We start from the raw sequence: 13,571 nt of genomic DNA on the forward strand, positions 1-13,571 counted from the left end.
ATTTTTGTTCAATCAATGCTGCAAAATATAACTTTTAGGAAGCATTTTTATTTGGCAGTGAATGTCTTTCAAAATAGAAAAAGTTTTCTGTTTCAGTTATTGGCTTTGTTATTTTTTTAATATGTGAGGGATATATAGATTGATTCATAATAAAAGAAGCAGCTGATTCAGATTTAAGAATGGTAATACTATCTTCCGATACGGTTGGCCATATTCCTTGGAAATATTACTTCAGCCTCTGAGGAGAGATCCTCGATGGAACAGTCAGAATATCAGCTTAGCTTTGGCAGTAACAAAATAAGGTCTAGCAACTTATGACGGACACAGCTGTAACATCTGACAGCTAGATTCATTGTTGGTTTAACAGCCAATCACCACTTTTGACGACACAAGCCAATGAAGGGTTGGGAATATAAAAAGCCCTCTTGGAATATACAAGATTCACCAGAGTGGTGACTTGTCTCAGGTTGCATTTGCCTTCAGCGATTCAGAGTACGGAAAGATTAGAAAAAGAACGAAAGAAGGGAGGGGGGAAAAAAGAAGAAGGAACAGAAGTTCAGTGAATGTGGGACAATGCAAAAGTTTAGAAGTTATATTTATATTTATCTTCTCATGCTAATCATCCCTGGTCCAGTGGATCCAAATGAAAGTAACCAGGCAAATGAGAATATAGAAAAAGACGGACCATGCAATGCATGTACATGGAGGCAAAGTACAAAATCTTCAAGAATAGAAGCTATAAAAATTCAGATCCTCAGTAAACTGCGTCTGGAACAGGCACCAAACATTAGCCGGGATGCTATACGGCAACTTTTACCTCGAGCTCCGCCAGTACAAGAACTCATTGATCAATACGACGTCCAAAGAGATGACAGCAGTGACGGATCTTTGGAAGATGATGATTATCATGCAACAACTGAAACTATTATTACAATGCCAACTGAAGGTAAGTACTTTATGACTACATTTTGTACATCATGTTTTCTGCGTCTTTGTGTGAAAAGGCAAATAGCTTCTTTTAAGTGTTCTTTAAAAATTGCTTTCAGTCGGGAACGGGAAAATATTGTCATGTGTGTATACCTGAGTGTGCATGCACATGAGCATTAATGCATGCCTAGTTTTAATATACAATATAATGCATAACATGAGAAAAACCGCCATAAATATTCCCTTCTGGTTGTTAAAGTAAAGGTAAAGGTTCCCCCTTAACATTAAGTCTAGTTGTGTCCAACTCTGGGTGGTGGTACTCAACTCAATTTCTAAGCCAAAGAGCCGGCATTGTCCATAGACACCTCCAAGGTCATGTGGCCGGCATGACAGCATGGGGCACTGCTACCTTCCCACCGAAGGGGTACCTGTTGATCTATGCACATTTGCATGTTTTCAAACTGCTAGGTTGGCAGAAGCTTGGGCTAACAGCAGGGGCTCACCCCACTCCCTGGATTCAAACTGCCGACCATTCAGTCAGCAAGTTCAGCAGCTCAGTGGTTTAACCCACTGTGTCACCAGAGGCTCCTGGTTGTTACAGATATACTAATATGACAATTAATCAACCTCACTATTTCAGTACTTTATCAAACCATTTGCACAGAATTATGATAACAATACAAAAATATTAATGTGCATGTTACACCAGCAATCTTTTTAAAGATGTCTATTTTTGGGGATTTTCTGAAAAGAAGAGATAGAATATCATTGACAAGTGTAAAACATTTATCTCCAGTGTATTCATTTTTAATATGGAGCCCCCAGTGGTGCAGTGGGTTAAACCCTTGTGCCGGCAGGACTGAAGACCGACAGGTCAGAGGTTCGAATCCGGGGAGAGCGCAGATGAGCTCCTTCTATCTGCTCCAGCTCTCCATGTGGGGGCATGAGATAAGCTTCCCACAAGGGTGGTAAAACATCAAAACATCTGGTTGTCCCCTGGGCAAAGTCCTTGCAGATGGCTAATTCTTTCACACCAGAAGCAACATGCAGTTTCTCAAGTCGCTCCTGACATGACAAAAAATATTAATGCAAATAGATTTGAGCTATGAAGAGGGAACTTCCTGATTCCAATCCCCAGTTTTGCACATGTCAATGCTTTTCACCCGATCCCTTGTTGCTTTGTCATCTCGTTTTTAATTCTAAGGAGGATTCTTGCTTCTCCTTCAACCCAGCTAATGCAACATAATATAATCTATGTGGTGACATCACAGAGCCACAAAGCCAATTAGATGTGGTCACACTGTGATGTTAGTGAAAGCCAAAAAGCCACAATGCTCTCACCCTGAAGCCACAATCCAGCTCTAGCTGTACACAAAGATACTTTGGAATGCATATTTGGGCATGAGTTGTATTCAGAGCAATTCAATCTGGAGAGAGGCCGTCCTGGTTTTGCTCTGCTGTGTTGTGGCATTCGCTGCAGTGCAAATGTGGCAAAACAGGGAGTTTTGGTCCAGAATTCAGTCCACATACCACTCTCTTTGGAAAACTTGTACGCTCTCCTGAGTAAATGTGAAGGTTTCGCTTTGACATTAAGTTTAGTCAAGTCCAATTCTGCTCATCTCCCTTTCTAAGCTAAGGAGCCAGCATTGCTTGTAGACACCTCCTAGGTGATGTGGCCAGCATGCTCTCCTACGCTTCGAACAAACTGCCTGACATAATTTTCACAACACTTGTACTCAGTTCAAATACCCATGGCTTGTCAGCAATGATTACAAATACAAAATATATATTTTAAGTAACTAAATTATAAAACTGGCACTGATTACCATAAAAGCTCATTAACTGCCAGCCGCGCTCTATTTTTAGTATTAATAATGTTAATGCATGCTTGTCAATTCTATCAGTTGTGCTATGAAGGACTGAAGGTATTTACTGAATGAGCAGATTCTTAGTTATCTTCTTAGTGCTAAGCATCTGCCGTGGCCCGTATCAAGTATCTTTTCCACAGATAATATTATAGTATCTCATGTGCTTCATTATCTAAAGTATTTGGCTACGGCAGCTGTTTTCGGAATAACACTTGGAGTGATGATGAAATAATGTAAAAAGAAAAGTCGTGACTTAGATTTGCTCTTGGCAGCAGTAGCATAAGCACTAAGTATAGTCAACAACAAAAGTCTTCTGGTGATACAGTCAGCTATAGCTGGCAGGGGGTTGGACTAGGTGCACCTCTCAACTTTGACAGTGATTTTTTTTAAAAAAAGGAAATCCCTCTAGATAATTTGAAATATAGTCCTAAGTATGCTCATCCCATTAAATTCAACACAACTTAATTCTAAGCTCTGAATGTAGAATTTAGATTTGAATATGCAGTTGACTTCAAATAGTATTATTTCAATGCATCACTATCTTTCCATTGGGTGCACTGATGTGAATGGTGTGTATCTTCCCTATTTACAGACACATATGAATTAATGTCTGTTAAGAGAGAAAGGGATGGAAGTAGAAATCCCTTGCTTACACTGCAATCTTTCCAAAAAGCTATTCACACAGGAGTACTATATGATCACGTGTATGTTAGGAGCCCCCGGTGCCGCAGCGGGATAAACCATTGAGCTGCTGAACTTGCTGACTAAAAGGTCGGCAATTCGAATCTGGAGAGTGGGGTGAGCTCCTGCTGTTAGCCCTAGCTTCTGCCAATCAAGAAGTTGGATCAATAGGTACTGCTGTGGTGGGAAGGTAATGGCGCTCCATGCAGTCATACTAGCCACATGTCCTTGGAGGTGTCTACGGACAACACCGGCTGCCGGCTCTTCAGCTTAGAAATGGAGATGAGCACCCCCCCCCCCCCCAGATTCGGACATGACTAGACTTAATGTCAAGGGGAAACCTTTACCTTTTATGTTAGTATACATCAAAATGGAATACAATTGCATTACATTACAAATATGGAGAGTTTATAAGTATCTAACAGGTTATATAACTTCACTGTTTGCTAAAATTAGTTTTCCTGCATACGGCAATTTCTGCTGTCATAAACTAGGTCTTCACATGGCAAATTAGAAATCAATATATTGGACTATTGTACTTACTTAGAGGGGATTGATGTCCCCCATTTGAAATCTATATGAATACGGACATTTATTCACAATAGAGACAAGTTGTACCTTTATATTGTGTATATAAGTAATAAACCTGTTGTATGATAACACATCTGATGTTTCAAAAATATTTCATGTAAATTAGAAATTAAGACATTAAGATAAAGTTGACAAGTGTATTCCTACTCAAAGAAGCCACTGGATTCCTAATATACCTCATTCACAGCCCTATTTATGTGATCAAGTGAATATGTCCCTACATTGAAATAACAGAAGAAGTTAAATGTGTGGTTGCCCTTCTTTCTCTTCTTATAAATACATTTTAGGAGCTGGCCTAGTAAGACGTTGCATGTCACAATCTTTTTCAGGCTGAGGACATTTGTACAGTGTGTTCAATATCCCTGGTGATTTTGACTGGGGCAGGGGAGTTGATTTCAGAGAGTGATTTGTGCAGCTGGTGGCAGCTAGGATAACCGCACGGACTTCCAGAGATTCCCTAAGTGTATTCCTTTACAATGTGTATCCTATCCTTCTTTATAGCAATCATAATTATTTAATTTCAATTTGAAGTTTTCAGCAGAAGGGTCTAAAACAAGCCATCCACATGAAGCGCTAGATTACAACCTGGAAATACAGATGAAACCGTTAAAACGTTTTTAGTTTCTTTACAAGCCTCCAATTACCAGAATATTCCTATTAGTTTCCATTAAATTTCAGGCTATGGGCTACAAGGCAATACTGAAGTCTGCAATGACTTTTAGAATGTGCTTTTTCTGTTCAGCCTCTTAACATCCATGTTTTGTCCTTCCTCCACTTTCCCTATCATTTGTTTTCATTTTGTTATGACTGTAATTTTTAAATTGTAAGATATTTAATAGACGTTTTGTATTGTATACATACTGTGAGCTGCTTTAGAGAATCTGGAGAAATACAGAAAGAAAGTAAAAGAATATTAGGTGGATGTAATGCCTGAATCTATTGCAGACATGCATCTTCAAATGTAAAAAGGTGCTATTCTAAAACATTACAGAAACCATACTATTTGTAACCAGTTAGTATAACGCAGTCTGCACCAAGATATGAGATATTCCTCTTGAGTATCTGGCAGCAATTTCTATATGTGTTTCTTATTATTATATGTGGCCCTTTTATGTCAAGCAGCATACTTATTTATATTTGGTAGTACAGCAGTCTGCAAAATCTTAGTTACACCCAAATTGTACACATGGAGACCAGTCATGACATCTGTCACACATACTATACCTAAACGGTAAACAAAGGAGGAATTGGATATTGAATTAAGTGACTTGAAGTAGGACATGTTGGGAGACTGAACAAATAAGATATTGGAAAGTGATGTGCATTAGACCTGCAACCTCATCAGACAGGCTAAATTGCCTGTTGTACCCAGAGGCTGCCCTAGGTAATTTTCAACGGTAAGCAAACAGTATTTTGCCCCCCCCCCCCCCAACCAATCACTGATATATATTTTCTGTTTGTCATGGGAGTTCTGTGTGCCATATTTGGTTCAATTCCATCATTGGTGGAGTTCAGAATGCTCTTTGATTGGAGGTGAACTATACATCCCAGTAACTACAACTCGCATATGTCAAGGTCTATTTTCCCCCAAGAGCGCCTCAAGAGCGCCCCTGGGCAAAATCAACTATACTGCAAAAGCTTACTTTGCGTGATGGGTTGAGCCGCCCCTGGTTGTACCCCAGTTCCTCTTCTCTTTTGTCATGGAATCTGCCAGCTTCCATCCTAAGACATATGTCTACTTCCGGCAGGGCTCTATGGCAAAGGTGAAGGGGAACCGGCGTATCCAACCACCGTGGGAACACGGGAGGCTTCCTGTGTTGCATTTGCAACAATGGGAGGGGGAGCTAGGTAGCGGATGCTTCCCCCTGTGGGATGGTGTAAGGGGGAAGCTGGGTGATGTGGGGCATGAGGCAATGGGATCCCCAGAGCTCTGTCCGGGCACTGCTACATTCACCACGATGCATGGTGGATCCCTATGTTAATGTAATAAGGTCCCTGGTCCCACAATTGTAAATGGTCATTTCATATTAAGTGATTTAGAAATCTCATTTGTTATGCTTTATTGTTCAAATGTTTCTGAATGTTTGCAAATGAGTAATATTTTCTCTCCATTCCTTTATAGCTGATTTTCCGGTGCCAGTGGAAGGAAAACCCAAATGTTGTTTTTTTAAATTTAGCTCTAAAATACAGTATAATAAAGTGGTGAAGGCCCAGTTGTGGATCTACTTAAGACCAGTCCAGAGGCCTACCACAGTATTTGTGCAGATCCTGAGACTCATCAGGCCCATGAAAGATGGTGCAACTTCAACTGCAATTCGATCTTTGAAACTTGACATGAACCCAGGCACTGGCCTTTGGCAGAGCATTGACGTGAAGTCCGTTATGCAAAATTGGCTCAAACAACCTGAATCCAATTTGGGCATTGAGATTAAAGCCCTGAATGAAAATGGAAGAGATATTGCAGTAACTTATCCAGGACCAGGGGAAGATGGATTGGTGAGTTCTACCTGGAAATCTACACACATCTTCTTTTCATTTAGTATTGGAAAATAATGGGTTTTTTAAGATAAATAATCCCGAGGTTTTCTAAGGCTGTTGCCATGAACATTATTACTTAGCATTAAGCCTTCCAAAATTTAGTTCCAAATAAATGTCTTTAGTACTTTAGCAAACAAGTATCTGCAAATGAACAAAATTAGTAACTCTTTCATAGTTTAAATAAGAATTATACATACATTTACAGCCTTTTCCTATCTATAGCAGTGACAACACCTATATCTAATCCACAAAGAAGCCGAGATATCCAATTCGTTAACAGTTTGTTACCCTGAGAATTACTAAGCTCTTGTACTGCAAAATTGTGTAGCTTTTCAGTCCAATAAATAAATTAATCAATATCTTATTTCTATAAAATTAAGATGGAATAGGGAATGGTTTCTTCCCTAATAATCTAAATAGATCTCATAAATAAATATTAACAAAAGCCCTGGTGGATTATACCAATCTATCTACTTCATCATTCTGTTTGCAATTGTGAACAACCAGATGGCCATTAAAAGTCCACAGACAGAATACTGTAGTTTCCTCTAACCAGTCTCTCCACTGATCTAGAAAAACAAATACATGGCAGTTCCTCAAGTTACAGGAGAGTCTCGCTTATCCAACCTTTGCTCATCCAACGTTCTGTATTATCCAACACAGTCTGCATCCCTCCTGGATCCACAGCTGTTTCAATGCATTGCAATGTTTTGGTTCTAAATTAGTAAATGCAATAATTACTACATAACCTTACAGTGTATTGAGCTGCTTTTTCTGTCGAATTGTTGTAAAACATGATGTGTTGGTGCTTAATTTGTAAAATCATAACATAATTCGACATTTAATAGGCTTTTCCTTAATCCCTCCTTATTATCCAATATTTTTACTTATCTAACATTCTGTTAGCCCGTTTATGTTGGATTCGCGAGACTCTACTGTACCTTGTTACTAGAAATAATGTCAGATGAAGCAGCCGACATTATTTGTAATGCATGTTGTAAAAAGAATGGTGTGTCTCTTAATGAAACCACTGATACTCAGGGATTTGAGTTGACAGCTTGCTCTATCAGATAGACTTTGGTTTGCTATTTCAACATCATTCACATAGGGATTATCATCTTGTTTAACTCAGCCCCATATACTTTAAGAGAAATAAAAAAAATTTAAATGTGTTAATCAATTTTTTTAATTATTGTTTTAATATTTTTAATATTTTAATGTATTGTTGATTGTTTTATTATGATGACACCGTATGGTATTTGTGAGGCTGCCCAGAGTCCCCCCTTGGGGGTTAGAAGAGTGAGGTATAAATATAGGAAATAAAATAAAATAAAATAAAAAGCTATTACATGACTGCAAATAGTATTTGTTAATTTTAGTTCCCTTCCCATGCCTTTTCTTAACAATTAAAATAATCTCAAAGAAAACAGCATAACATTGATGTGTGCTTTTTGGCATGTGGCTTGTAGTGTTAGGGCCTCATCACATTAACTTCTTCCTGCGTCCTAGGATGCTTTCAGGATGAAGCCAGGATGGAGACTGCTGGAGTCTATCTCATGATGCAGGGCTACTTCTGATAGGACTCCGTCCTGGAGGCTTTCCATATTTTCATTACAGGGACACCGGGGTGGGAGCCAGATGGTGACACTATCTCTTGTGTGATGCGAAAAGCGGCAATGTGAGGCGACGATTTCTCCCACTCCCCCACGGATTCATTATGCTGCCTGAGGAATTCCCCCACTGCTGCCTGCGTTTGGGACCTCAATGTGATGAGGTCTTTAGTGTCTTAAATGGCTGTGCAGCTATTCCATTTTTTCCCCAAAATAAAATGTTCTTTAATGAAAAGAAATGTTGGAAAGCATGAGAAACATCTAGCTCAAATACTGGATAAAACTCTGACTGGAAGATGTACCCTGATTGTCCAGAGGTTTAAGATGTGTTATTTCTCAAAGCTTAACAAAAAGAAGTAGGAATTTTAAAGCCCCAAAGTCTCCCTGTCCTGGAAAAATGGTGACAGCACAAGATGTAATGTGTATATACAAATATAATGAACAGTAAAAAGAGATGGGGTACGAGATGAAGCTTGAACAGTACCTGACCTTATTCCTACATCCATTCAATCTGGCCAGGGCCTGCCGCCCAATAAATTCAAACCATGTTGGTAAGAAAATAATATATAAAATATACCAAATAATGTATAAATATTAACATTAATATGGCGTCTCTACTTCACAGATTTTCACTTATCGTGGGTAGTCCTGGAACGGAACCTCCAAGATAAGTGAGGGGACACTGTATTACCAAAAAGGTTTAATATCTATGACTGAAAAACAATAATAAAATACTGGATTGTGGTGATGTATGGCCATGTCCAAGAAGCATTCTCTCCTGATGTTTCACCCACATTTATGGCAGGCATCCCCAGAGGTTGTGAGGACCTCACAACCTCTGAGGATGCCTGCCATAGATGTGGGCAAAATGTCAAGACACAATGCTTCTCAAACATCACCATACACCCCAGAAAACTCACAGCAACCCAGTGATTCTGGCCATGAAAGCCTTTGACAACACAATAATAAAATAAATCTCAGCTATTACTTCAGGCAGTTTTAGAAGTGGATGGGATTGTTTACATCATCATTATAATTATACATGGCATTTGAGGGGCATCCTTTGTGTTAAATGTTAATTAACCTATGAGAGTTATTTTTCAATTGCACGATCCTTTTCCCTTTATTCATAGAATCCATTTTTAGAGGTGAGGATTACAGACACACCGAAAAGATCTCGTAGAGATTTTGGTCTTGACTGTGATGAGCACTCAACAGAGTCTCGATGTTGTCGGTACCCACTGACTGTGGATTTTGAAGCATTTGGATGGGACTGGATCATTGCACCCAAACGGTACAAAGCAAACTACTGCTCCGGAGAATGTGAATTTGTGTTTCTACAAAAATATCCACACACTCATCTGGTCCATCAAGCAAATCCAAGAGGTTCGGCGGGCCCTTGCTGCACACCCACTAAGATGTCCCCCATAAATATGCTGTACTTCAATGGGAAAGAACAAATCATGTATGGAAAGATACCAGCCATGGTAGTAGATCGTTGTGGGTGCTCATGAGTCCTTCATTAGGTTTGCTACTTCATAAATACGGAATCTACAAAAAAGTTTCCTTGAGCAATTTCTGAAACTGTGAATTTTTGAACAATAGGCCTACCTCTATTAGGCTGCACTCTAGGCTATTGCAAAGATTTCTTACCAGGCAAACTACAGTATGTGGACTGAAGGACATTTTAATGCATGGCTGGTTTTTAACCAGTGAAAAGATAAGCTACAATCAAACTTACAGGATTTCACAATGAATTTCTCATTCTGGAAAGGGATCTCTTTTCATTTATGCAAACAACATAATCATATAAAAGGCATCAGAAATAGATAAGAGCAACCTTCTTATATTCCAGAGAATGAAAACGAGTAGAGTAGTGAACATAGTCTGAACAGTTTAATTTACTATTTCATTTACACTAGAGGATATACTGGTGATATATAGAGTGAAGAGAGTACCAATGAATTTCCTCAAACACTTGAATTGAGTTTAGAGTATGAAAACTGATAAGATGAAATTCCACAAAACAGACATCCACAAATTAGATTAGATATGTTATGTTTCCATTCCTTTTATAATTAGCATGTTCATTACTTTCTACCAATGGTGCTGTCACAGTAAATTGAATAGCTCAAACCCAAGATTGGCTGCTGGAGCACAAAAATATAGGAGATGATTTATTAACCATTAGATCAGTGGTTCTCAACCTGGAGTCCCCAGATGTTTTTGGCCTACAACTCCCAGAAATCCCAGCCAATTTACCAGCTGTTAGGATTTCTGGGAGTTGAAGGCCAAAAACATCTGGGGACCCCAGGTTGAGAACCACTGCATTAGATTACCAGATTGACCAGGTTTCAAAGGATAATTCCTACCAATAAAGCAACTCCATTGGGTAAAATGGGAGGAAACGCTCTTGCTCCATCTTGCAGCCCCTTTGGTCAAGGATGGGCAACAAGCTGCCTCATCACACTAGAGAAGGAATCCACTTTCAATCTGGTTTCTGCCTCCTGCAGAATTCTGCAGTTTGTAGTTTAAGAAGGAGCCTTTAACAGCTTCACTAAACTACAAACGCCAGAATTCTGCAGGAGGCAAAAACCAGATTCTAAGTGGATTTTTCTCTCTAGTGTGATGAAGTGTTATGGAAGGCTATGGGGCCACAATAGCTTTTCAGTAGAATCTAAGACTATTGCATCTTCTAGACCTATCTCAACAGCTCCCCCCCCCCCCGTCCCCGTCCCCGTCCCCGGCAAAAAAGGCTTTCTTTCCCCTAAAAGCCTGCACCGAAACTGGAACAAAAGGAGATTAAAACATGAGGGAAATGCCCCATAAAACCAAAAGAGCACTGGGTGCAATTGGGAAGCACAAAAAAGTTCTGATGGCCTCATGTAATCTACCTCCTGCATTTTGCCCAATTCTCTCCTTTCTACTCTGAAAACCTGCTCCGTGGCTAGTCTGAAGCTTTGGACTGTCCTAGATTCTGGTGGAGTGTTTACACCTCTTCGTTTCTAACTGTGCCATCAGAATGGTTGGTCACTCTAACCCTTTGCCTCCTTTGTCACTGTAGTGGTGGCCGAAGACCTCTGGAGAGCTCCTGGCTATCACCAAGCACCCTTGCCAGTATTAGCAAACATGCCTATACATCTTGGAGAGAGGAAGTAGTAAAGAAAAGGTGATCCCGTTCCCCTTCCCATGTCATGTGAGCACCTTTGCTGACTATGGATTGGGATTTTTCCTTGTCCTAGGACACTGTGGAGGCGGAGCCAGGACGGAGCCCAACAGAGCCCATCATATGATGCAGGGCTACTTTTGGTGGTGACCCGTCCCATCTCCATCTCTATCTCCGCAGTGTGCTCTGAGGAAGCTCTGAGGATAAGGATGACTCCCCGTATCCTCATTTAATAAGCTGGGGACAGCATGGAAGGAACCCGGGGGCAGCCAGGAAACACCATGGGATGGTGAGGGTATGAAGCTGGATGCTGCCCCATGGTTTCCCCCACTGTCCCCTGGCTTCTGGACCTCCATCAGATGAGGTCCATTGACAAAGGCATCCAGTGATGGCCAGGTGTTTTTCAGAGTTCTGTTGCCACCACCACAGTGACAAAGGATGCAAAAAGCTAAGTGTCATCTTCTTTTCCCCATGCCAAGGAGAACGAGGAAAATGGGATGGCAGCATGGACCTATGTGAACAGTGGAACTGGTTCCAAACCAGAGCTGGCACAGTTGTTTATCTCCCTACCCTGCTGATTTATCTGGCTGCTTTGGAGCTTGTGGAGGGTCCTGAGCATTCCTCACCTTCTGCTGACATAGGATACAATGGAGTTATCCAGTTGTACCCTGTGTTGGAGTCCAGAAGTCTTTGGACATGATCTGGATGCTTAGAGGCAACTTCTGGAACAATTCAGGTTTTGTCGCCCAAGCAGATAGGCTCTAAGAAACACAATGGAACAAGTGTATCTGAGGGTTTAGGAGAAGAAGGTTTGGGTGTTAGTGGTAGCACAATGTTGGATTTAGGGCCTTATAACAAAACTTTATATTGTAGTGGAACTGCAGAAAGCCATAGGATTAGAGTGACATTTTTATAATATAAAGCACAAAAATTGATGTCTTTTTCCTCAAGTATAGTTTATTAATCATACAAAAGGAATGAGATTTTAAAAATTAATGATGTTTTTTGTGCTTTAGCGTACATCGATATTACAGGGAATGATGAAAGGAATTTTTTAAAAATAAAAAATTATAGCCCACATTACAAAATTACAGTTTGCACTATGATGAACCAATGGACAGAATTAATAAGTACAGTATTGTAAAAAATAAATCATTGATATATTACTAACTTTGTATAATATATATATATATATACACACACACAAACACATGCATACACACTATTATAATGTAAATAAATGTTTGTTTTTTATTTACTATTAATATATCATGAATATATGGTGCAACATCTTTTGGGTTAACTTGCTCTATCACGTATGATTACACTTCTAATAATAAGACACATCAAGGTTTTCTTCTTGTGTACCAAGTGCACTCTGTTCTAGGACTGTTCCCACATTTCTGAGAGCAGTGTGTACACATGATGTTCTCCTCACCACTTAACTGCTCCACTAACCTTTTGTACACTTATTGTTTGCATGGGTTCTGCTTCTTGACTTGTAATGAATGACAAACGCTTCATGTAATCATTCTATGTGCATATGGATTAGTGGACCAGAGCAATTTTGGATACCATTACTGCTATGTAAAGCATAGAACACGTATATACATTTTCGTTCTCTCCTTCTTTTTTTTTAAATTACTCAGTTGCACAAGGAGATAAACAGGGGACATTACTGGTTGGACACAAAGGGAAGGGCTGTTATATATTTTGTTTTAAGACATTACACAAGAAAAATGAAACTTAATTCCGAGATATGCAAGAGAAGTATGAAAATGCCTATAGTATGTACCACCTATAGCAGTGTGCGGAGCTGTAAGTTCTTGCACAAGCATTTTCAGAACGATACAAGTGACTTTTTTTCACTAGTCACAGCTTTTTGGTTCCAGCCTGATGAATAATCAGTTTTGTATTGATTCAGCTAAAATGTAATTTGCCATACTTTAGTAATATATCAATATATTGTTGACAACACAAACACGAACGTGTTCATTAACTCTATTTTTCTTAAAAGCTAATACTTTACAAAATATTTTATAATTTTTATATTATAAGTATGCAATAAACTTTAATTTTTCTCATATTACTGTATATTTTGCTCAGCATAATCTGTAATTTTTTAATCAAAACCAAAATTTAGAAATCTACCTATTTCCTATTAAGGGACTTTTTTTTCCAAATGTGAAA

At 39.3% G+C, this 13,571-nt stretch overlaps 1 protein-coding gene across 1 annotated transcript; it reads left to right on the top strand.

The window, feature by feature from the left end:
• The first annotated feature begins 360 nt into the window (after positions 1 to 360).
• Positions 361 to 10,942, top strand: MSTN (myostatin). Its single transcript, XM_060780515.2, has 3 exons — positions 361 to 946; positions 6,190 to 6,563; positions 9,349 to 10,942. Exons 1-3 carry the CDS (start codon positions 574 to 576, stop codon positions 9,727 to 9,729), a joined length of 1,128 nt encoding a protein of 375 aa, XP_060636498.1. The 5' UTR covers positions 361 to 573; the 3' UTR covers positions 9,730 to 10,942.
• The last annotated feature ends 2,629 nt before the right edge of the window (positions 10,943 to 13,571 follow it).

Source organism: Anolis sagrei, chromosome 1, assembly GCF_037176765.1.
Source record: "Anolis sagrei isolate rAnoSag1 chromosome 1, rAnoSag1.mat, whole genome shotgun sequence".
NCBI classification, from domain to species: Eukaryota; Metazoa; Chordata; class Lepidosauria; order Squamata; family Dactyloidae; genus Anolis; species Anolis sagrei.